At 40.7% G+C, this 27,093-nt stretch overlaps 1 protein-coding gene across 1 annotated transcript in view; it reads right to left on the bottom strand.

The window, feature by feature from the left end:
* The window catches only part of ZCCHC7 (zinc finger CCHC-type containing 7), a 160,305-nt gene extending 133,497 nt beyond the window's left edge, over window positions 1-26,808 (bottom strand). Inside the window, exons 1-2 of the mRNA XM_018552427.1 lie at window positions 26,711-26,808; window positions 24,199-24,857 (exon numbers count right to left, since the gene is read on the bottom strand). Of these exons, the coding sequence (XP_018407929.1) occupies window positions 24,199-24,844 (646 nt within the window). The 5' untranslated portion in view covers window positions 24,845-24,857; window positions 26,711-26,808. The remainder of the gene's footprint in view (window positions 1-24,198; window positions 24,858-26,710) is intronic.
* Window positions 26,809-27,093: the final 285 nt, after the last annotated feature.

The raw sequence follows: 27,093 nt of genomic DNA, 5'->3' as shown, positions 1-27,093 counted from the left end.
GCAAAATAACATTACAAGAGTAACTCTGATAAGGTGGTTTTACAGGTGTAAATATAAGAGCCCAAAAAGACCTATGGCCTTGTGGCCTTTTTTTTTTGGAGAATGTGATTGATGAAAAGGTAGGTAAAAATGCAAAAATAACACCCATTGGTAAGCATTTTCTACTCATATCAAGATCTTAAAATAGCTCTGTTTAAGTACACATGCTCTTATTCGACAATTCATTCATATTGTAACTTGATTTTTTTATATATTAATGTAATTTTATTGGTATCTATCTACCAGTAGCTGCCTCATTTCCCACCCTCGGCTTATATTCGGGTCAATACTTTTTCCCAGTTTTTTTGGGTAAAATTAGGTACCTCGGCTTATATTCGGGACGGCTTATACTCGAGTATATACGGTATATTTTTTTAGTAATGGGCCATAATATCATCTAATATCATCTGGTTACTGCATGCACCATTTGCCAGAGAAAGCAAAATTCAACATCAGATTTCAACCTAAAATATTCCCTAAAACCTTCATGCGATACAAAGGGGTTGATTTACTAACCTTATAAAACACACCACAAACATGTATACACCTCTGTAGTGTGTTCCCTCCCAGCATGATCTATGGGTGGAATTTAAACACCTTTGTAGTGTGTACACACCCAGCAGGTGTGTTGTGCAAAGCCCTGCCCTGAATTGCAAGGTGATTTTGTGTAAATTAGCTCTACATTGTGTTGCTTGCGTTGATGAATGCAGGAATGTAAATGCATGAGCTAACCATTTTTGTCTAAACCGTGAAGCAGCATTATATATGCATCATGTGCATGATTTTTCCATATATGGCATTAGTGGAAACATGCTTATAGAATCTTTTTGGTTGATAAATACGCTTTGCTGTGTAAAAATCACACGCACCTGGTGCGTGCGTGTGTTTAGGTTAGTAAATCACCCCCAAAAGGCTTCTGTAGAATTCTGGCAATACCTTTGTAGACTGTACATTTTGAGCCAACAATGGACCTAACCAGATTCAACAACTGGAAAGCAAAACAATTACAGGTATTTCTGTATGCCTCAATAAAAATTACCAATGGACATAACTATGATGTAACTCTGCTCAAGACCTCTTTAAATCTTTACCTTTATTTACTTTTTTAAAAGAAGAAAACATCAAATGCATTGACCTCAGTCTCTCAAAACCTAAATTAGACCACTGTTTCAGAATTTTTCTTGAGAAACTTTGATAGGCCTGCAGATATTAGACTAGGGCTACTCAAAATGATTCAATCATTTTGATCTCTAAAAAGATCTCTGCAAGCTTAATAACACATGTACACTCTTTCAACTAATTTCATAAGATGTAAATTGAGATTGTAAACCACTGCGTGGTGCATACTAGTGTGTACTCAAAGATCACGTTGTATAACATCTCCAACCCAATCAGCTTTGCTTCATGTTTGTTGCCAAGTCCTTTATTGCTATGTCCAATAGCTGAAAAAAGTTTAAACTGCAGATGATTGCAGGTAGGAGATAACAGCCATCATCTGTTTGCTGGTATCTTTAGCAACTGCATATCTAAAGTGCTATACTATAGCAAATGAATATTACTGAAGTAAAGCAACCTTTGTGGGGAAAAAAAAAAAAATGTTACTTGATTACAGAAATCTATAAAATGTTTCTGTATTTACCATTTTGCAGAATCCTACACACAGAATAAGGCTCTGTTCACACCTAGGCGTATCGAATATGCGCATCGAATATGCGCGTTTGTCGCGCGTTTTGTGATGCGCATTTTTACCGCGATTCGCGGTAAAAAACCTGTGCAACAGACGCGCGTTTCCGAGTGCTACTTGACTGTATCCCAATGGAAACGCGTGACAAAAACGCCGCAAAGAAGCTCATGTACCTTTTCAGGCATAGGCCGTTTTGTAGCGCGTTCAGACGGGCTGAAATACGGCAAGGTGTGAACCATACCCATAGAAAACAATGGGATTTTCATGTTTGAGCGTTTTGTAGAGCGTTCGTAGAGCGTTGAACGCGCTACAAAACGTACAGGTGTGAACCAGGCCTTAACCTTCACAGTGGAGTCTTGATTAGGCAGTGAGCCAGTTTTCCCAACTGGTTACCATCAGTGCAGGTTTTAAATTTTGCTTCTTGGGATTATTAGTGTAATCATTTAACAGTTGTAGAGTATCACTAAAGCTGGCCAAACATTATGTGAATTTCGGCTGGTACTTCTGGAATCGACTGAAACTCGCACAGTGGGTGCCGCTGTCAGCACGCACCCTTTTTGGCATGTATCCCTCGATCAGCTGATCAAAAAAGTAGGTCGGAAAATCTTCGAAAAAACAGATCCAGTAGCCAATGAACAAAGGAAACAGCTGGGATTCCTAAATCAAAACTCATAAGCGTTGATGGAGTAAGCTGTTCTATTTCTTTTGTTCAGCCCGCGGGTTGATCTAAAAAAATGTAATAGTGTATGGCCAAGCTTAAATCCCCTAATGTTAGGGAAAAAACATATTCCAATGGAGTCAGCAAGCTCCATTTTATTGTTTAGCAATATTACTTATACAAGGGTGCATATGTTTGTTTCAGCTAACTACAGAAAAAAATGTTTTACATAATGATATGCACTACGCCTTATAAAACGGAGTAAGTCATATCAATAACTATTACTCACTTTGTATTGAAGCTTAAATACCATGACACTTTGCTTACTACCAGGTTACTGGAAGTCACAGAAAGGCTTGTACATGCACTCTCCAGAAAATGCAGCCAACACCTTGTCTATACAAGTCACATGAGCCATTCACAAACGAAGAAAGCAAATTGTCTAACCAGTCTATCTGCATGAATAATAAAACAAAATCAAATGCCAAAATGAGCGGAGGAAAAAGCCCTCTCTAAAATAAAAAAAAGAGTTCTGTAGCCGACATCTTTTCAGACACTACATATGTTGATTACATTGTTCTTGAACCTGGGAAGATACACAGAGCAAGCACTTGCCGACCACATGCTACGTTGAACTGCAAGAGCACCGTGATGGGGTGCTGAAAAAAACCATTGTGCACAGAGGTCTTTTACATGTAAGATACAATGAAAAACAGCAAGTGACAAAGAAAATTCTTCTAGCATGCAAATCAGTTCTATTTCCAGCCGTTGTTTCCCTAACACAGCTGTAGCCACCCAATTTTAATACCCTAGGTGGTTATTATATCAGAAGGCAAAGCAGACTAATGCTTTAAGTTGGCCGGCTGCTCTAAGAATTAAGGAATTGTATTCAAATGGATCCTACACTAGTAGCAAAATGAGAAGCAAGCTTAATTCTACTCCAAAGGCTGCCTAATGTACATTTGTCATTGGTAATCTCTGGGTTCTTTGTACTGAATGGGAAAACCGTCACAAGAGCAATTGTTCCGCACATGATATCTCAGTATGCACAGTGATGCCGTTGCCCCTCCATTTATCCAGGCTGACGCATTTAGCTATGTGCAATGATTTTCTTTTCAATAGTCTTACCGATTTAAAAAGCGTACATGCCCTTAAGACAGGAAGGCAGAAGAAAATCACAAAAGCTATACCAGAGGGCAAGATTGAGATTTCCTTCCCTCTCTTTTTATGATTAAGGATAAAATTAAAATATAAAATTCTTCTCATTGCCATATGAAAAAAAAATCCCACCAAATCTGAAAATTCTATTATTGTAATTGCAACTAAACTGCATTTATACAGTAATACTTTGTCAGTGGCAATGATGGCACTGTAGAAATACAATTAGAACTAGTTTAAAAGGACAACAATTTTGGAAAATACATGTTAATAAGTATGTGTGCCAAAAAGGAAACCCAGAGCAGGCAAGAGTACCCACAGTATGCAGTTCTGAGTCTCCTTCAAATCTGCCTTTATGGTACAGAGTATGCCACAGTGAAAGAAAGACAATAATTCCTTATAGATAATTATAATTATATGCTTTTAATCTGCATTCACCATTCTGTCAAAGTGGCTCATGTCACTTCTCTCTTCAGTTTGTTCAGTTAAGATTTGAAAATAAAAGAAAGAAGATGATTGGTTACCAAGCACAGCTGCTCCAGATTTTGTCTGCTCCAGTTTTGATAAATTCCTCTATGTGTGTACAAAACCTTAACGTGATGAGCGGGCTCACTAACCATGAGCAACACACAGGAGGTCAAGCCAAACTTGATTTTTATGGGATCACATCTCTCCTTCCATAAATGTTAGTTGCGTGAATCTTATGGTAACCCTCTGGCTTCAATAACCTAGAGGAACTGCTTGTTTCTAGACAGTGACAAAGACAGTATGGAAGCTTCTGGATCAGCATGGCATTTTATGAGGAAGTCAGTAATGGCAAGTCACATGATACATTTACTCTCATTTTAGTACAGACGCAGTGCTTGCTGGATAGCATTAGAAGGTCACTGTCTGATTTCACTTGTTGCCTGGAATAGTTCTTTAAGAATACACAAGAGAATGACATACAATATAAAAGGGCTGATCAATTTCCGGTTGCCAGGTCACAAATGCAACCGAGAAGAAAAATCTCTGGTGACCAGATCAGCAAAAGCTGTTGCCAGTGCGGAGGATAAAGCATGCCACTAAAGGAACCAACTCTTCCAATAACAGCGGCCACCTCAGTGAGCCGGCTACCACATAGGAGCTCTGTGTGATCCCCATGCCAAGTCTTCCTGGGTCAGAGAGCAGCGCAGTCATTGGCTACAGCATGCATTCCATGTATGTGCTATCAGCCAATGACCGTAGGAGCACAGTGTTGGCATAGCCCAGCTAGTACTATGCAGCGATAAGAGGACACTTCTTCCTCCTGTGCTTGTACAATGGGTGGTTGCAAACTCCTCTCTGCTAACCTTCTGCCTGCTAGTAGCTCTGTACCTATCCATAAAGAGAAGTGCTCTACAAGTGCATGGAGAAGTGCCTACCAGCAATGACACTGGAAAACTGGCTTCACTATAGTATTCTAAAATTTTGGATTTCCCCTCAATTTCCTTCTTGGGGACAATGGGCACCAGTACAAAAAGTGGGGTGAATCTCCCCAATGGAGACACAAACAGGAATAAAAACTTCACATAGCGTCTAACCCTTTCACGCTCTATCCCAAAAAAAAAAAGGTTTGCCTAAAAAAACACTTAAGTTTACTTACAACTGATACATGGGTATATAACATAATTCAAAGAACTGCCTTAACGGCCTCAGATCCAGAACATATTTCGCAATTCCGCTAGTGAACACATTGAATTGAGATGCAAAAACCTTGTTACTTCATCAAGTACAATCATGTACTCCACATGTGCCTTTTTAAATGCTCCAATGATGCCTTAAACAAATGTTGTAGTAAGTATTGCCCACTAGGACATTCATTATAGAGGTAACATCATCAAGTTTCCATAAAAGCAATTCAATATTTTGTGTAGTTTGCAATAGTTATTGTCCGTGAGATGACGCATTAATCTTTATGCTGACTGGCTCTTGAATGGTAAGTACATTTCAACATGACCACAGTGTCTTCCACTAGGAGACAAAAGCGGTTTTTAATATTGTAACATGCTCCCCATTGCATCTTTAAATTGTTAAGACACTGTAATACCATGTCATCCAATATTTAAGGAGATCTACTAGCTAAAATATTTCTGAACCTAAAAAATGGTTCAAATCTAGGTTTGTCCGGGGCACTGTCAGCACAGAGTTTGCTCATAGTATGTATGCATGCATATGAGTTAGAGACTTTAGATTGTAAGCTCCTTGAGGACTGATAAAAATGTGCACTATGTAAAACACTGTGTAAATTGACTACGCTAAATAAAAAAAATAATGTAGCCATCTCATCCAAGGACTGGTAAGCTGCACTATATTATTCTTGGGTTTAGATATCCTTTAACTTTTGAACCAAATTGAGCTCATTCCCAACAGGTTCAGATACACATTATAATTTTACCTTCCTTGATCACCTTGTCACACGGACACATTTGTAAATATAAGTGTTTTGTAAAGGGTTTCAAACTAGCACTGTACCTTAAATCAGTGGTCCCCAACCCCCGGGCCGTGGCCCGGTACCGGTCCGTGGATCAAATGGTACGGGGCCGCAGGCGAAGCAGCGCTCCCGACTCTGCTCTGCCCAGCTCCGTGTCACAGACTTTACTGCGGTTCATTGTAAAAACTTTGTACAATGAACTGCAGTAAAGTCTGTGACACGGAGGAGGGACAGCTGTATGCTCCGGCGTGTGTGCTGTGAAGACAACAGACGGCACAGGCGATCTCCCATCACTGTTAGCCTGGCGGGGGCGGAGCCTATACACGTCTCTGCAGGCATATGATGATCTATATATTATAAAATATAAACAATCAACGCCCCCCCTCAGCGGGCCGCGGTAAAATTATCAAACGTTGACCGGTCCGCGGCGATAAAAAGGTTGGGGAGCACTGCCTTAAATGAACAGTTCCAGTAAAGGGTAGCAACACCTTACTGTACATTAATTGTATCTCTGCCTTGTTAGCACTCTAGAAATACCCACTACTATGACTGAAGGGATTTTAACAGCTATAATGGAAACCATCTTGTATGTCCAGTTCTGGCACCTAATGCACAAGGGTCAAAAGCAGTCTTTGGCCAAGACAGCTGTCCAGGTTGCACTAACAGTACCTCACTTAGCTGTCAGTCACCTGTCATCTGGGTACAAAAAACAAAACAAAAAGCAATGTATTATTCATCTACAACCCGTGGCTGAGTTTAATCTACCTCATTTCAATTTCAAAACACACAAGTACAGTTAGTGTTGTGCTTTGCTTGATGAAATCCAAATTCAGATTCTAAAGCCTGAAATTTTTTATTTTATAATTTCTTGAAATTTGTGGACAAGGCATGAAGTTTAAATAATAAATGTACACATTACTGATTTAATCATCCAATTCAGTCACTATCAGCATACATTTTAAACAAACCTAGCGGAAATCTGAGAATCTATAGTAACAGGAATTTTGGGGCCGGATCTCAAAAATCAATAAATGGTCTGTTTTAGTGTGCAGCTGGTGTTGTAGCAATACATGACACTATTAAAAAATGTTTTTAACATTTATTGGCAGTGTACAACATATACACTCCCATTCAGGTCTCAACACAGCACCATGGTATGCGCCACTGCAGTAGCATTTGCTGCCATCCAGTGCATTGCAAAAAAAGTTGTGGTGTGAAGGCACCTAACAATAGTTTTCTGTGACCGATGATCCAGTGCGAAAAAATGCAAGTCGCTGCAACAAACCCTAAAAGCCCTTAAGGGGTCAAAACACAAAAAATAAAATAAAGAACAGCTGTAGCAGAAGCTTTCAGCTCATACCTTTTGTTTCAAAAAGTTACTCCCAGCACAGCCAGAGCTATACACTTCATCATAGAAAAGAACAGGCATGGACTTCTGACCAAATTGAACCATTAAATTTAGGGCTGCAACAACTAAATCGATAATTGATAATGAAAACCATTGTCAACGATTCTCATTATCGATTAGTTAAATCCCCCCTGCCAGTGCCACCACTCCTAGCTAGAAATTGCAGCATGCTGCGATCTGTGTCTCCTGCTATTAGAGGGGACACAGAGCGTAGGAAGTGGAAAGGTGACATTAAGGGTCTAATAGACCTTTAATGTCACCTTAAAGAGACTCTGTCACCTCCAATCATATCACATGTAGGGCTTGTGAGAGACCCCCCCCCAAGTGATAGCAATGAAGAAAAAAAATTACATTAAAAATACCCCCCAAAAAAGTTTAAAGTCCCCTGACCCCGTGCACATACTAATGGAAGCACGAGTCGGGTGCCCATACGTACGAAAATGACGATTACGCTACACGTCAGGTATTGCTACGTGCGCCAGTGCGAGAGCAATAATTCTTGGGCCAATACACACACAAACACACAGTACATATTGTCTAATTTTGGTGTGTTATTTTAAATGAAAGGGTTTTTTTAATTCTATTATATTGGCTTGGAATTTTACACTTCATATTACTTTAAATCCATGAAACTAATTAAGATGTCTAATATAATACATACAATTATTTTTTTTTTTAAAGTGGGAAAAGTCAGGCTTGGTTTTGGCCTGACAAATTCTGCTGCGGGAAATGCGTTGTGGTGCCATTCATTTCAATGGCACCCCAAATGCACCTCATGCACTGCACTGTGATCACACGCACTGGAACGTACGGTACTGCAATGCCATCTGTTCCAGTGCGGTGGGATTGCTAAAAATTGTGCATGCAGTTTTGTTCTGTAGTAAACTTTGTAATACTCCATTTGTGTATTTAATTTTAAATGTAAAAAAAAAAAACTTTAAAATCGATTAATAAAAAAAAAAATCGGTTTTAGGTTTAATTTATTTCTACAGGCTTACTTACATAACAATTAAAATGTATTTAGAGAGTATTTCCACTTTTGCAGTCAAATTTGAGAAAACCTCTCTACATGTTTTTAATAGATTTCTTACGTTCTAGATGTTTCTTTGGTGGAGGCCTTTGTGCAGATTCCAGGCTACTCTGAGCAGTATGAAAGTGAAAGTAGAGTGACAAACTAAGGGTCAGACTGTGCATCCTCTCATTAAAATGCAATGCTTCTATGTCTTTAACTCTTTGTTAAGGTTGAACACAGTCTGTCCTAATGTCCAATTGATAATGAGATCTGCCAGCACAGTACAGACAGGGTTAATTAGAGTAAACATAACTTTCCATAGCCCTCTTCTTAACATTACAAGGAAGGAAGCTAGGCAGAATCTTTAGTCACATATAAGGTGCTTACAAATGGAAGCAGAAATGTTTAAATATTTTTTTAAATGATAAAATATATTTTTTAACGTTTTTTAATTTATGTATGCAATGTGAATGGAAACATGTAAAACATATCAAAAAGTTGTTATTCTAATTTGGCTGCAAAAGTGGAAATACACTTTTAAGCGGATCTTCCATGAAAACACCCAACTTCCACCCAAATACAAATAGTGCAAAACATGCCTTTGCACAGGAAACCTCACCGTGCGCCTCACCACTGCCCACAAAACTGGATGCTCAAAATCCAATGAATATGCACTGCAGCTCATTGCAGAAGCATTTGTCAATGGGATTTAGCACCCAACTTTCCCAGAAGGCAGTGGTCAGGCACACTGACGTCCTGTGCGCCTCTAAGAAATATCACAAGCCATGGCTGTGGTATATTTTTTATTTTGTAAAAGCTTTATTGTTTGCATCATGTTTTAAGCCATTGTATTTGGAGGGTGGGCAATCCTCTTCACAGGATGTCCATTTTAAAGTGTACTGTAGCCAACCAGTAGATGTTTCTAACCTAATAACCTGACTTCAGAGTATTTGGGTTTATGTACACAGGCACAAAAATAAAATATTCTAGCCATTTGAATGAATTTACGCACCTTTGCTTTTAAACCTTCTGCGCACATAAACACAAGTATTTTATGCACCATTACATGCATTTTCATGCTGAATCTTTCTGCTGGCTTTTTTAATTACATCTGTGTGCATTGGCCCTTTATTGTGATCTTTGAGGATCTCTGAGAACTAATTATTTCACATTAGATACAGCTAGAAGGGTCAATGAAAGTTTGTTTTTAAAATGAGTTTAAAATTAAAATTGTTAAAAATATGTAAATAGTTTGTTGTCCATATTCTGGGCACAGGTGTCCTTTATGTATGTGTCTGGGGAAATCAGACAAACATCAATAAAAAGATGACAGGGGTTCTAGCCTCCCCCTACTCTACTAAAGAAAACAAAAAAACAAACCACAACACATTTCTATTGCTGTCTGTGCTCCTATTGCAGATATTACCTTAATGGATAGCAATAATAAACCTAACAAAAGTTCTAATCCTTACCCAATCTACACAAAACTATTCAGGCTGGAAATACACTTGAAATCAAAGAGGAAAAGTCCAGATTCATTTCCTCAAAGGCATTGCCCCAGCTGTTTAGATTTATTCCTCCTTAAAAGGTTAAAAAAAAAACATATACCGTACATCTCTGCAATACATACACATTTCCCCATGTTTTATCTCTTTAAAAAACCTAGAAATGTACTCAGATCTTCACCCCTGTTGTAATGCCAACAACACAACACTTTTGTGGACCATGTGGTGTCAGCCTTCCCTACGGTCTTTTGCTTATCGACTCAACCACTCCCACTCTCAGATCTCTACAACATAAAGGCTAATCATTCAGTGGGCCAAGATGAGAACTAGGAAGGCTCTTTAAGATAACACAGTAGACAGATGTGAATTTCTGATCAACAAAAGTAATATCTAAATAAACCAAACGAGAGCAAATAAGAGTTTGTCATTAGGGTTTCCATCAACTTTAATACGCATGAGTTTACAGCGCTTTTCCAGTGTGAATATGCAAGTGTTATGCCTATGTACGAAATATGCTCACGAAATAGGCTCATACCCAAACACTGTTGCTTAATACTTGTTACCTTGCTTCCTTAACTGATGAAAGACTTCACATTTCAGGTCTATAGCAGGCTGTATTTGCACCAAATGTCTAGGATGTACTTCAAATGCTTTGGCTAGTTTTATATCAGAGCAAAACTGAGACATGGACATACTATATGGCAAATTTCTTCAAGGGCGGACACCATGCAGATACCAAATGATATGAATCGATAACATATTTGCCGTGCAAAATGCCAGGACACACATCAATGCCCTCCTTTCTGTAATACATTATTTAAAAGAAACGCAAAGCATAATCATAAAGATGCATCATATACCTAGGATATGAACATGAGGTTATAATCCACAATAGGTTTACACTGGACAAACATAGTAGGTACAGTCGACCCCCGCGAAGTCACGGTTCAGAGTTTGCAGCCTCAGTCATTCACTGATTTTCCCATATAGGTGTAACATCGGTATTTTACATTCTAGCACTGCAGGAGACATAGCAGTGCAGTACTGTACAGTATACAGGTTTACTTTTACATTCTTTTTTTTTTTTTAAGGGTAATGTATTAAGCTGAGTTTGAAATTAAATGTGTTTTAGGGGCATATTTAGGGTTTAAACTATAAAAATAGGCATTTATAGGCATTTTTTTGACCACATTCAAACTTCGCGAATTTCCGGGGGTCGACTGTATACACTCTGAGTGAGGTCTGTTATTGTGAAGTGACTACAGTGTATAAATTTGTTAGCAGCTTCCCGGCCGGCCGTTGTAATTACACGACCAGCCGGGAGCTTTACATTCAAGCAATTGAGCGTCTCTAGAGACGCTTGATTGCTTGTATTAGCACCTGTCACTGCCATTGCCGGTCCCGAGATCCGCTGTGCCCGATGCGGCTGGGACCGGCACGGCTCTGTGACAGGAGATCAAAGGGAGTTCAGTACACGAACTCCCTTTGATCTCCTCTCAGTCCCCGAATGCAGGAAGTGATGTATATTACATCACTTCCTGCATTCAGTGTCACTCTCCAGCTACAGAAGCTGATGAAGCCGATCTCTGCTTCATCAGCTTCTCTGGAGGTCCCTTGATGACATTGGGGGTCTTGGAGACCCCTGATGTCTCCATAAAGAGGACCTGTCATGTAAATTGGCTATTATATAGGGGGCTTCTTAGCCCCCGGTGTAATAGCAATAAAGTTGTGTGTCAAAAAAAAAAAAGTAATACAAAAATTAAAGAATCAAAAAAAATAAAGTGTAAAAAAAATAAAGTGTAAAAAGAAAACAATTTATTAAAGTCCCCGCCCACCACATACACACTCAGATATGCGTTGGGTGCGCCTACGTGCGAAAACGGCGATTGCGCCTATTGTGCCGCACATGTTACATATCGCCGCAAACGTCAGAGTGAGAGAAATACATTTTAGTGCCATTAATCACCGATAACACTAAACTGATGAGCAGTAAAAGCGTTTTGAGCGTCGCCTATGGGCGTTTTTTGCGATTTTGCAGGCGCACGCAATTTTAAGGCTTGACATGTTTGGTGTCTATTTACCAGACGTGACCCCGACTTTTATGTTTTACCGAAAATATGGGTATAAATGTTTTATAACATAGTGTAGGGAAACTTTTTTTCTTTTACATTTACGGTACTTTTTTCATTATATAGTAAAAAAAATAACCCCCGAGGTGATTATATACCTCAAAAAGAAAGCTCTATCTGTGCCCAAAAAATGTTAACATAAATTGCAAGGCCGATAGTCCGGTCATGCTGACTGGTGAAATATTTGACTGACTGGTGAGACACTTTTCTAGCCCTGTATATATATTGTACAAAGGCTATTCTAATTTGTGTGTTGAGTTTACGATATTTAAGGTGATAGTCTATCCATGTGCTCAGTATGCCAGTCAATAAAAATGTCCACATTTGCCTAAATAAAGCCTTAAGGTTGAATATTATTTCTTTCCAGCGAAGAAAATGTTCCTCTCAGCTATTTAATTCAGAAAGAAAAAAAAAAAACCTTTTCCAACCATAAGCCATTTTAAGAACCTCCTTTGTATCAAAAGCTGATTGACATACTGAATACATCAAGCTTGATAGTCTGTGTTATCAAGGGAAAGAACAGGTTTAACAACGTTATCCCTGGTGCAAAAGTGGAATTACAATTTAAATGAAATTTCTGATTTAATGCTACCCTGACAGTTTAAGTTGAATACCTTAAATGGTTAAACCTAAACTGAAAAATATACAAAAACACAGGCATTTAGTAAAACTTGTAATATTAATATACGCCTCTCCTCTTACCCCCTCCCAGACTTAACTTCCCAAAAGGATTCTAGCTTCAATGAATTCAAAAAGCAGTGCACAATAATTCTCAAAGAGACAGTCATTCCTCTTGAAAATAAAATCTGCATGCAAAAGTCTGGGGGCGAAAAGTTATCACACAGGGCTTTAAAAGAAAAACAAAATATCTTAGGTGCCTGAAAACCAAGTCTGGAACTTGTCAAATTACAGCCATCAACTCTGCCCATTTCTGAAACAAATGAGACTGGGCTCTTTTTATGACTTATACAAAGTTAATCAAAAACGTTTAAAACAACAACAACTGGAGAGAACAAACTTTTTTTTTAAAGTTTAGAAACTGCCCATCAACACAAGTATTTTCATACTTATAAATTGTAACTACATTTTTACTAAATTACATATCCTACACTGTAATCAACACATACTGGATACTATTAGCGGTAGATCATGGAGTTCAGGATTGACAACTCCTGTTAAACACAAGTAAAATACATCTGAAATCATTATCCACCACAGAAAGTAACCACTGAGCTCCACAACTGAAATAAGCAGAAAGAAAATGTTGTAAAAAGTCATTGATCAGTAATGGTCTGATATTGTACAACATAAGAAAATGTTTTGAGAACACAATGAAATTGGATTTTTTTCACGGTCTTTTTAGCTAATTAAGATGTCATCATCGGTCCTTCCTACCCTCAACAGCCATAAAAGAACCCTTCAAGACAACGTTTTGTTAAGCACTATCAAGAAAATATGTGATCAGAGGTTACAAATAATGCAGGCCTATTCTGCACTACACAAGTTTTGTGTACTCCATAGCAAACAATACAGCCTCCATTGTCATGGTCACCACCAGTAGCCCAGTATTTTACATTGATCACTATTTTGGAGCAATTTTCATAACCAGTAGATTGAAAAGTAAGGAACAAACTGAAAGACCATCTAAAATATTTTTTTAAATGTGTAGATTCAGAATAAAAAAAAAAAAATCCATACTGTAGTTCTAAACCTGGAGAAAAGAAAGGAAATGAGAACTAAAGTTGTTGCTCTCATGGATCAATCAGAACAGTCCAAAATGGTAATTCTATTCTTTGTATGTATGTATGTATGTATGTATATATATATATATATCAATATAAATGGGTAAAATGTGCATACATATATACACACACACACATACACACACACATCTATCTATATACATATACACATACATACGCAAATCAATCCAAACTGAATTAGACATGGGTACTAATTAGGTTTTTAATGAAGACACACACACACACTATATCTATCTATATTTATATTGCACACATACATTTGAACATAAACAGTTTTAATCTTATTAGAAAGGAATATCAAAAATAATATGAGTGCTAAGACATAAGACATTAGGCAAAATTGTCTTTTTATGAAAAGTAGCTCCATTAACCACTTTAATACTGCACACGCCACTACCTGACCAGAATAGCTGCTCAGCCAAGTAATGCAGCAAACAAATATGGATTTATAATAGTTTAAAACCTTTTAAATCGTGCAGAGAGATTTATTAAAGTGTGATTTTCAGCGGTTCAAAGGGTATTTTCAAAATGATTAATATGGCTAGACATTCATTATTCATTGCCATACCTGGATTAATAGAAATGGAACTAGCTGTGAATTTTATGGATACCAATGGATGCTTTCCAAATATAAGTGCTTTGCTGTGAGTTTATATTAACCTAGAATTGCTTTTAACCCTTAAACTTAGAAATCATTTAGAAACCATGTCTATATTTCCATCACCTTTAATTCAAATCAGGACATCACTGGCACATCAATCAACTAATGCAGGAAGCTGGAAAAAAAAGCCACAATTTTCAGAGCACAGGATTGTCAGAGCCGACTAGAACAAAAAAAGCTATACCTAACCCCACTCTGACTTTGCCAGCATTTAAAACATAGGTACAATTATTTAGCATAATTTAAATTCTGTATCAAAAGAAATAAAAGTAAAAAAACAAACCGCATTGTATTTCACTGGAATATTGAGGCAACATTGAAGTAAAAACTTCATGATAGGAGTATTTAGCTTTGTAGGTTATTACCGTAGATTATTTTTTTAAAGTTGCCCACTCTGTAACAACACACACACACACACACACTAATACAAAACCACAGACAGAAATAGTCAGTTATCAAAAAAGATCATTAAATAATGGAATAAAAAAAAAAACCCACAATATTAGGAGGTAACAAAAGTGACTATCAAACTCTTATCTTACCTTCTGGGAAAGCATCTCTAGCTAAGTAAGACGATTGCCAATATATGCAGAGCACTGATAATTTTAGGGAGTTGTTGGTCAAGGCTTTCAAAGCGAGTGCTTGTCTGGGAATCTCAGGGGGTGGACTGGAATTAGGGTTCCCATACGTAACTAGGATTTTAATTAAAAGGCCCAAAAGAAGACATCTGCTAATCACAGTGGTTTACTTACACACAAAAAAAGTCAGAGCCAAGCAGATGTCAAAAGGGAAAGTGCTAACATAATAAGACCTTTACATATCTCAATATAACACAACTTAACCAATTTAACTTAAACAAAACTAGTACTCTACTGCTGACAAGTGAACTTGTGACTTTCCACTTTCAGATAGATGAATGACTTTGAGTCTGTGCACACAAGCACCTTTGCAACTTTGCTTTGGAACGTTTTTTTGTATTTTTGTTTTTCTGGCTCTGTCTACATTGCTTTCTGCTGAGAGGTGCAGGTTCTGTACATAGAACCAAGTAGATATCACATTCTTTACAAAGAAGACACATAAAAACCAGCTTGCGTTTTTTCAGAACACCATTATTTATGCTCTACCATGCAAACCGAATCTGCAGCTGGGCGTAAAGATGTACACTGGCTGTGGCAATGTGGTCCAGAGCAAACTCGCAGAGAAAGATGTTCATAATTAAAGATATCTTTCAGGCTGCTAAAAACCAAGTCAATATTTAAAATTCAGTAAGGGGCTGAATACATTTATACACATATTGTTAAATACCTGAATCTGTCTTTATATCAGGTTGTTGTAATCCTCTGATCACTAGGTATCAGCCTAGGAGAGAAAGGAGTGGCACAGTAAGCCAATCAGAATCTATTGCATTGCAGAATATGACCCAATGCTGAGAAAATGCTCACAGAAAAAGAGAAAGAGTGAGCATAGCAATGACATTATTGTGCTGTTGCTTCCTCAATGTCCAATCAGCTGGACGTTGTATTGCTTAAAGCTGAACTCCAGGATTTTGGTAAAAAATGCTAGGGATGCACAGATACCGTTTTTTTGGTATCGAGTACCAGTACCGATATTTTGTTCCAGCACTCGCCGATACCACATACCGAGACCGGAAGTTCCATTAAGGAAGCCGGGCAGCGTGTAATGACTCGCCGCCCGGCTTCCCGATTAGCTGGGAAGTGAGTCATTACCCGCCCTCCAACTTCCTGATTACCCAGGAATCCGGTGGAACGTGGGAGTTTGCATCCTCTAACTCACTGTGACTTCCGGTGATGTTGAATACACAATGCGCATGCGCGAGGCTCGAAGATCAGTTGATCAGGTCCACACTCCTCACGGTCAACTTCCGTGGTCACACATTCCAAACTCAAATAGAACCCAGGGAAGCGGCTCCATGCTCACTTGTCACCAGGTTTCTGGCCATTCAGGAAGCCGGGCGGCGTGTAATGACTTGCCGCACAGGTTCCTGATTGGCCCAGCTTCCCGACCAATCAGGAAGCTGGGTGGCAAGTCATTACACGCCGCCTGGCTTTCTGATTGGCCGGGAAGCCGGCTAAATGCTCCCTCATCACCAATCAGGAAGCCGGGCGGTGTGTAAGGACTCGCTGCCTGGCTTCCTGATAGCGGAGGTTCCGGTATCGGGATAAGCATCGGAAGCATTTGGCCGAATGCAAGAACATGCCCACATACTCGGTATCGGTGCATCCCTAAAAAAAATACCACTTCCCCCTTGGACACAAAGTCCTCAATCTCTTTTTCTGCAGCCCCTGTTATAAATGAACAGGAATCTTCTCCGAGTCTTCCTGTTCATTCATAACTTGTGGACATAGTATGTTTACTATATTCACAATCATGAATGAACAGGAAGTGATGTAGATCACTTCCCATTCATTCAAAATTGAGGACACAGTACACATACTCTGTCCTCAATTATTTACAAACACTCAGCGATCCTAAGAGGCAGCAGTAAGGTACAGTGATGTCACCTGTGCCTCAAAGCACAGGTGAATTTCTAATTCTTACTGCATATTTTTTTGTTAAATCTTAACATTTAAAGCTTTTGTTACTGCCAATTTTTTTTGGGTGGTGGGGAGCTGACAGGGATGGAAACTTCTTTTTATAGAAAAGGTGCGCTTTAAAGAAGATACACTATATTACCAAAAGTATTGGGACGCCTGCCGTTACACGCACATGAACTTTAATGGCATACCAGTCTGAGTTCATAGGGTTCAATATTGAGTTGGCTCACCCTTTGCCGCTATAACAGCTTCAACTCTTCTGGGAAGGCATCCACAAGGTTTAGGAGTGTGTCTATTGGAATGTTTGACCATTCTTCCAGAAGCGCATTTGTGAGGTCAAGTACTGATGTTGGATGAGAAGGCCTGGCTCGCAGTCTCTGCTCTAATTCATCCCAAAGGTGTTCTATCGGGTTGAGGTCAGGACTTGGTCAGGACTGTGCAGGCCAGTCAAGTTTCTCCACCCCAAATTCACTCATCCATGCCTTTATGGACCTTGCTTTGTGCACTGGTGTGCAGTCATGTTGGAACAGGAAGGGGCCATACCCAAACTGTTCCCATAAAGTTGGGAGCATTAAATTATCCAAAAAGTCTTGGTATGCTGATGCCTTAAGACTTCCCTTCACTGGAACTAAGGGGCCAAGCCCAACCCCTGAAATACAACCCCACACCATAACCCCCCCCTCCACCAAACTTTACACTTGGCACAATGCAGTCAGGCAAGTACCGTTCTCCTGGCAACCGCCAAACCCAGACACGCCCATCGAATTGCCAGACAGAGTGTGATTCGTCACTCCAGAGAACACGTCTTCACTTCTCTAGAGTCCAGTGGCGGCGTGCTTTACACCACTGCATCCGACACTTTGCATTGCACTTGGTGGTGTAAGGCTTGGATGCAGCTGCTCCGCCATGGAAACCCATTCCATGAAGCTCTCTATGCACTGTTGTTGTGCCAATCTGAAGGCCAAATGAAGTTTGGAGGTCTGTAGCTATTGACTCTGCAGACAGTTGGTGACTTCTGTGCACTTTAGCATGCGCTGACCCCGCTCTGTCATTTTACGTGGTCTACCACTTCATGGTTGAGTTGCTGTTGTTCCCAGTTGCTTCCACTTTGTTATAATACCACTAACAGGTGACCGTGGAATATTTAGTAGCAAGGAAATGTCACGGATGGACTTATTGCACAGGTGGCAACCTATCACGGTACCACGCTTGGATTCACTGAGCTCCTGAGAGCGACCCATTCTTTCACAAATGTTTGTAGAAGCGTCTGCATGCCCAGGTGCTTGATTTTATGTACCTGTGGCCATGGAGGTGATTGGAATATCTGAATCCAATGATTTGGAAGGGTGTCCCAAAACTTTTGCTTGTGGCTTTTGGCAATATAGTGTATATTAGTATAGTAATATTATACTCCTTCCAATAATTAGAGAAGGTGTGGGATACTGCAGCTGTCACACGCTATGTCTTTATACCCGAGAGCTGAGCAGTCACGAACCGCTGATCACTCAGCTCACAGCTTCTCCCTGCAAAGAATAGTAACGGTCACTCACCACTCCCCACAGGGATTCCCCCTCCATTCCTCCAGCGCTCATTGGAGGGACAGACGGGAGGGGGCGGGCACAGCTGGTTCTGGAACTAGAAAGGCAAAGCCAGCTGTCACTTAGGCAGTCAGGGTGGATTCCAACAATATTGTCCAATCCTTCCCAGCTGAAGTACAGCTCTGTGCTGTCAGCATATAAAACTGGCAGTAGCCCGCTATATACTGACTTTGGGTTACAGGAGTACATTAGTAAATATAGTCCTGTGACCCAAAAGAGAAGTACAGCCAAAAAAGGTTTGACTTTACACCCCCTCTGACATCATAATCCCACCAAAAAATACCCATGTATGTGTGTGCCAGGCTTCTCAGCAAAACATAACATAAGTGTCACCTCCAATCAGATCAGCCCTATCACAAGGATAATATTGGGCTCCAAGTGTCCCCTGATGGCCAGGCAAATCCGAAGCATGGGGAGCAAACTTATGCAAGCCCACAGGGCTGGGTCTTGCAAAACACAGTGCACCTCTGCCGGAATGGCAAGATAGCATGCACCGGAGGGTGATGAGTGAATAACGCCCCCACCAGGATCAGGTTGCTGGGCAGCTGGCAGGGCACAGAAAGACTCGTGCTGTCAGTGTGGCTCACATTGTTGAGAGACCATCACACAACTACTGATCTAATAAGATGCAAATCCCAAAAGGAAGGGGGACGGTTGGGGAACACATAGGAAGGGGGGAAGAAAAAAAAAAAAGAGGGCAAGAAAACAGAGCGATGCATATATGGGATAAATATGTGTGAAAACTAATCAGAAAAATAAACAATTTTTATTTTTTTTAAAAGGGGATAGAGTTAGCTGTCACATGATATCAATGAGCTAAATTGCATATGTTTTTCAAGCTATTCCAAATGCTGATTAAATCACTTACAATGGATGCTGCTTTTAGCTTCCTGCAGAATCAGCTTGTCCTCTGAGCACTGGCCCTCTTGTTTTAGGGGGGCTCCTTTCTCAAAGTTCTATGGAGCCACCCTTGTGTGTGCTAGTAAGCTGTGCGTGTATCTACAAATACACAGACACAGCAAATCAAGCTACTTCCCTCCTCTACAAAGTTAGAAGATGAACAGTTGCTGGAGACTGCTCTGTCTCCTGTGATCTTGTACAGGACTGTTCAGGAAAGCTGAGCTGAGAGACTGGAACCAGCTGTTCAGAAACATGATCACTGTAAGTGCTCAGTCAAAAATATAAAGTAATACTTTGTTGGGCAATGTATTTGTTTGCTCTGGATTATTAAAAACGTTTGAGAGTTTAATACTACTTTAAGTATTGAGGCCCCTGAGACTGACGGTGTCTAATGTAAGGATCCAAAATGCCTCCCTTCAGAGTAAAAAGTTATCAAATTTTCCTCCTCTGCATGGTTCATGTATCTATTCAATGACCATAGCTCTAGCTGATGGTTATATTTACAAGAATGGACTGCCAGTTCATTGGGGTCAAAGTTTTTGCCTTGTTTCCTCTATTTGCCAGTTTGATATCGCTGCAATGTTTTTGGTACCTCTGTTTGAATGAGTTGATCATTTTCCCTACATAAACCAACAAACAAGGGCATTTCAGTATGTACACACAGCAGTCAGTACTGCACTTCTAATATTCCTTAATTAGATATTTTTTACCATATGGATAGAAAAAGGTTTCACCTGTAATTAGAGAGTTACAGATCTTGCAAATGTGGCTTCTATAGCAACCCATCCTCCATAGGTGACTCTATAAATGCCTTTACAGCTCATCAGTTTAGAGTCAATACTGAATGATTGTCATAAAATTATTGCTCTTACCCCAGCTGCATGGTGATACTGATTATGTGTGGTGCAATTGCCCTTTTTATAACAGCTTACCATTGTTCAAGGTAATGCAATTTGAAATCTTTTCACTTGGGATACAATTATTGACCTTACTGCTGTTTCACCACTTCTTACTTTGAGAGGAAACCCACGCATTAGTTGGGTAAGCAGGGATGTCCCGATACCATTTTTTCAAGACCAAGTACTTTCCCTCAGGTAGTTGCCAATACCAATCACCGATACTTTTTCTTAAATGGACATGTGACATTTTTTTCTAAAACAATACAAACTAATGATTTTAGGGCAGTTTCTTTATAATTATGAAGTACTGGAACAAATCTCAGCAATCCATGGTTATTCAGCAATGGAGAATTGCAACCAGCAATCATGGATTGCTGAGATTTGTAGTCCTTTATAGCGGGTTGCCTTTTTTGCTGTATAATCATTGATTATACAGCAACGGAGAATGGCAACTGGCTATAGAGGACTACAAATCTCAGCAATCCATGATTATTCAGCAATGGAGAATGGCAGCCAACAATAGAGAACTACAGATTATACAGCAATTATACAGGGCTGTACAGGTGGGTGCCGGGCTCTCCAAGGCTCGGAGGGTGGGTGCCAGGCTCTCCAGGGCTGAACGGGTGGGTGCAAGGCTCGTACCAGGCTCCAGGGCTGTACGTGTGGGTGTGGGGCTGTCCTTTACTGTCCCGGTCTGGGGAAAGAGCAAGAGGTGATGGGCGGCCAGACCGGCACTGTTAAAGATAGTTGCCTGAGGTCCCCAGCAAGTGCAGGACCTCAGGCAGCCGCTCTTGCTTAAAAATTTCAAGGGACAGTATAGGCCTTTAATATCGGGGCATTATCATGAGTATAAATACTCATGAAAATGCCCTTTATCAGCCCCAATACCGATACTAGTATCAGTACATCCCTAGTTTAAAGATTTGACTTTCTAAAAGTCACTAAGTGCCAGCTATGGGCAATTAAATTAATTTTACAGTATACGCATATTTTAGATAAAGCTTCATTTTTAAGAAAATATGCCTGACCAAGATTACATGTATGTGTATTACTATGTTATCACCCTGTACTATAGCACACATTGTACAACAGGCAATTCCTTTTGTTATTTACTTGTCAATCTGAAACAAGAAAAAGGACTACCAGAAGTCCCTAAGAAAGGGTCAGCCTAAAGTCTTCAGGAGCTTGTTAAAATTAACATACAAAATAAACAATATTTAGTACAAGGTTAGGCCAAGTTCATTTTAAGTTTAATTTCTGGAAGTGATCTTCATAACTTAGGCGTTCCATCCCTTTTGTTAATTTTGTTGCCCTTCTCAGAACCCTCTCAAGTTTGAGGACATCTTTCCTGAAGATTGGTGACCAAAACTGAACTACAAAATCAAGGTGAGGCCAAACCAGAGATTTATAAAGTGGTAGTATTAAGTTTTTACCTCTTGCAATAAATCCCTCTTTTATTGCAGCATAGTATCTTGCTCAGTTAGTTGCAGCATTGGCCTTGCATGCTATTGCCGAGTCTGTGATCTATGAGCGCCCCAGGTTTTTCTCCAGGCCCGACTTCTGCAGAGGAGCACCTCCTAGATAGTGATTTGTATGCATGTTCTTAGTTCCCATGTGCAGAACTTTGCATTTCTCAATACTGGATCGCATCTGCCATGTTGCAGCCCACTCTTCAATTTTATCTAGGTCTTGCTGCAGTGATTTTGTCTTGCTGTGAAGTTATTGCCCTACATGGCTTAGTTTATTCAGAAAACACTGAGATTGAGCTATTTATGTCAACCTCTAAATCATTTATGAATAAGATAAACAGAACTGGTCCCAGAAGTGAACCCTAGGGTACTCTACTCAAGGCTATTTATAACGACCCTCTGGATTCATTTCTGTAGCCAGTTTTTCACCAATACCAATAGAACCTAATTTGAAAATTAAAAGTTTGTGGGGTACTTATCTATGATTTTGCAAAGTCTAGATACACCATGTCTACTGGGCTTCATGTGTCTAAATTACTACTTGCGTCCCCATGGAATATTAATAGGTTGGTCAAAAGTGGATTTCTAAAGATAAAAATCAAACAAATCAAACAAACAAGAGTAGGCACCAAAAAGTGCCGTTTAAAACTTCTATTGGTACATGTCAGCTCTTCACAACAAATCTGAAAATGCAAAAACTCAAATTCTTACAATTACTGACTTTCTGAAAGGCTCATCCTTCCCCGCATCTCATGAGGCAGTGACCAGACTTCTTGATAGGTTACTGAGGTCTTAGCAATGCCTTGTAGAGTACAGAGAGGGAGGGGGGTCCTATAGTTATCTCCCAAACATGAACTAATACTTTTTGGGTGGATTTTGCCTTTAAAACACACACAAATGCCAACTTAATAGTTATGGCCATGAGTCCATAAAATTAAAGATAAGGGAAAAAAGGGCTGTTACCCAAACAAAATTGCCTGTTAACTGTTAAGAAACATGGAGTTACACTAACTGAAACAACCAAACAACCCACTGCACAAACAACCCAATTTCAGGACACAGGCCCTCACAAAATGCTGAAAAAGAGATGTGCCCTGAATTGCGCTATTTAACAGGAGTGACATGAGAAGAAATGTCAATGGAAAATGAAATAGTTTAAAAACCATCTCTCTGTGAGCTACTATTGTCTTTTTCCTATGGATGCTAAAATGGGGTGGTAGATCTCCCACATTCTTCAGTGGAGGTCTAGATTATGCTTTAGAAGTCTAGTGACTTTCACTTACAACCCTAAAAACCGCTCTAGGTGAATTATTTCCCACATGTTTAGTAGTCTACCACTCCAGGATTCTGTATCCTGCTAGACTTTTAAGGGTGTCTCATACGGGGATATCTTCATCACGCCATGGCCATTGACTAGACCTATGGGTTAGGGCTTGTTTAGATAGGTTTAGGATAGGGATGCACCGATACCGGTATTTTAGTATCGAGTACCAATATTTTCTTTCGGCACTCGCCGATACCGAGTAACGCAAGTCCCATTTAGGAAGCCAGGTGGCGTGTAATGACTTCACACCTGGCATCCTGGTTAGCCAGGAAGCGTGTAAAGACTTGCCACCCAGCTTACCGATTAGCAGGGAAGCCGTCCCCATGCTTCTCATCACCAGGTGACTAGAAAGCATGGAGCTGGCTTTCTGGCCATTCATAAAGCCGGGCGATGTGTTATGACGCAGGGCCCGGCTTCCTGATTGGCTGGGAAGCCGGCTCCATGCTCCCTCGTCATGAGGTGATGAGGGAGCATGTAGCCGGCTTCCCAACCAATCAGAAAGCCGGGCGCCACGTCATTGCACGGCGCCTGGCTTCCCGATTGGCCAGCTTCCGACCAGTCAGGAAGCCAGCTCCATGCTCTGGTGTCACAAGTGACGAGAGAGCATAAAGCCGGTTTCCCGGCCAATCAGGAAACCGGGCAGCGTATAATGACACGCTGCCTGGCTTTCGGATACCGGAAGTATCGGGCTAGGCATCGGAGCCTTTGGGCGAGTACGGGTACTCGCCCAAATACTTGGCATCGGCAGCGATACTAGTATCGGTGCATCCCTAGTTTGGGAATATTTAACTTACATTTAAGATAATTTTGAGATACTTCTAAGTTCCTTTACAAGTGTTTCTGACCTAAGATGCATCAAGTGACTTCATGCTGTTTTTGTATTCTTATTGAATATTATAGGGGAAATCAGTTCTAACATACAGAAAAAATGCCTTTGTAGGTAAGCCTATAAAAAACAAACAAGAAAGAACTTAAAAAACAAACCCTCGCTTAAACGTCTGTAGCCTTCTAGGTTCAACTGAATACTCGCGTCTCCATCTTCTTTTGCCTTTCCCAACAACATCCAGTTTTCAACTCCACTTTGTTCACTGTCTGATGTTAAGAAGTCTTCATAATTAGCCTCTCCCTCATCTGAGCTTCCCCTTATCACCACAACTTCCTGGACAAATCCATCTTTGTAGCTCTTGCCGGAGCTCAGAGATTTTGACCTTCGCTCTCTTGACACTTTTGCTCGAGTTGTAAAGGTTTTGGGAGTGGACTGATTTGTGGGTTGGCGAACTGTTCCAAAATATTTCCCTTTGGTTTTGGAGAAATTTACACTGTCTTCATCCAAACTGTCAGACAGGATGATAACTGCAGAGGAGTCTGAGGCCCTGATGTCATCACTGTCAGAAATAGTTATCACACCGGTCTTCTCTTTTGTGAAGCCAGAGGTCACATTTTGTGTTTGCTCTGACGTTCCGCCAGTTGTCTCTGAAACTTTGGAGTTAGGTTGGTTAAGATTCTGGCAATAATGCACCTGGCTATAGAGGTAGAATTCCACTTCACTGTCAACACTCTCATCGCTAGAAGAGTCTTCACGGTACAGCTCATCTTCATATGCTGTAACGTCCTCCTCATTGTTAAACATGATGAGGAATGTTCTGCAAAACAGAAATGACAAAATTTGCATAATGACTTTCACTTAATGAACTGACACTGTTGGATTATTATATAAATCGAAAAGCAAACATGGTGGTGGTGCCCATTTGCCAAAGATTTATGGAGAAAAAACCAACACAACGTTTCACACTGTTATGTTATTATCTATAGCAATGAACCTCAGTGTGGTACTTAATTTGAAAAAAGGCGGCCTCACTAAATACCAGTTATTTTGATGACATGTGTTTTGATGGCTGAGGTTCAAATTTCTAAAGAGAAACTCTGGGCTGTTATTAAACACTATGCCATAACAAAACAATCTGGGAATGTTTCACTCATTTCAATCAACTTCTCACATACAGCACAAAGGAAGCTGCCAAGCAATATTTACATGTGCCTATACACTTCTAGTACTCTGCGCAGCTGCCACTGGCCCGGGTATGTACACTGTGCGCAGCTGCCACTGGCCCGGGTATGTACACTGTGCGCAGCTGCCACTGGCCCGGGTATGTACACTGTGCGCAGCTGCCACTGGCCTGGGTATGTATACGGTGCGCAGCTGCCACTGGCCTGGGTATGTACACTGTGCGCAGCTGCCACTGGCCTGGGTATGTACACTGTGCGCAGCTGCCACTGGCCTGGGTATGTACACTGTGTGCAGCTGCCACTGGCCTGGGTATGTACACAGTGCGCAGCTGCCGCTGGCCAGGTATGTACACTGTGCACAGCTGCCGCTGGCCAGGTATGTACACTGTGTACAACTAATAGTTAAAGTCCAACCATGCACCAGACCAGAATCCCAAAGTTCATAAGATGGGTGCTGGTATGACCCGCGGATGGCACCGGGCAAATCCAAGACACCCGCACACTCCAAGGTCCAACATGTAAGCGCAACATGGCAACACTGGTGGACAGCAACGTTTCAGAACAGTCCAAGGTGCCTTCATCAGGCAAGCATAGTGACCTTGGAGGGTTCCGAAACGTTGCTGTCCACTAGTGTCGCCATATTGTTTATCTGAACAACAATGTCTGAATAAAGGTGTTTACATGTTGGACCTTGGAGTGCGGATAACTTATTTCCCTGTGCACAACTGCCACATGCCAGTTGTGTACTAGGTGTGTACACCTGTCATGTGGCAGGTATGTAAACTGTATAGAGCTGTCACATGCCAGGTATGTATACTGTACACAGCAGCCAGGTATGTACTCTGTGTACAGCTGCCACGTGATGGTTATGTACACTCTGCACAGCTGCCATGTAATGGGTATGTACACTCTGCACAGCTGCCATGTAATGGGTATGTACACTCTGCACAGCTGCCATGTGATGGGTATGTGCACTCTGCACAGATGCTATGTGATGGATATGTACACTCTGCACAGATGCTATGTGATGGATATGTACACTCTGCACAGCTGCTATGTGATGGATATGTACACTCTGCACAGCTGCCATGTGATGGGTATGTACTCTGCACAGATGCTATGTGATGGATATGTACACTCTGCACAGCTGCCATGTGATGGATATGTACACTCTGCACAGCTGCCATGTGATGGGTATGTACGCTCTGCACAGCTGCCATGTGATGGGTATGTACACTCTGCACAGATGCCATGTGATGGATATGTACACTCTGCACAGCTGCCATGTGATGGGTATGTACACTCTGCACAGCTGCCATGTGATGGGTATGTACACTCTGCACAGCTGCCATGTGATGGGTATGTACACTCTGCACAGCTGCCATGTGCTCTGCACGTATACTGTGCCTCCCTTGGCACAAGATATATGACAGCACCTTGACCCTCCCCCAGACAACACACAGCCCACACCTTACCTGACAACAGATACCTCTAGATATTCCTACACATTGGACCTGAGGGAACTATGAGCAACTTCTACTGAAAACTGAACTACCCCCAGCTGCACATGGGATTGTTGCAACACACAGAGACGTCCCTCCGGAAACGAGCAACATTGGTTCCGCTTTACAGGAAGTCAGTGCAGGCAGGGTTTCAATCTCTCCGATTTTCGATCAGGCTGTCCAGTATTTGTCTTCCCTATTCTCTTCAAAACTCTTGCAAACTACCGGCTGGTTATTCGTATGAGTCATCACAGAAATAAACGAGTTTTTACTATCTGGCGGCCATTGTTTTGAAGACCACTGCTTCAACTGTATATACTCAGCCCTCTAGTGAATAAGGCGCTGCTTGACTGACAAAGAAGCTAGCCAA

This window comes from Nanorana parkeri, unplaced genomic scaffold (assembly GCF_000935625.1).
Source record: "Nanorana parkeri isolate BGI_ZX_2015 unplaced genomic scaffold, ASM93562v1 scaffold88, whole genome shotgun sequence".
In the NCBI taxonomy this organism is placed as follows: domain Eukaryota; kingdom Metazoa; phylum Chordata; class Amphibia; order Anura; family Dicroglossidae; genus Nanorana; species Nanorana parkeri.
This window is presented reverse-complemented; position numbering and strand designations above follow the sequence as displayed.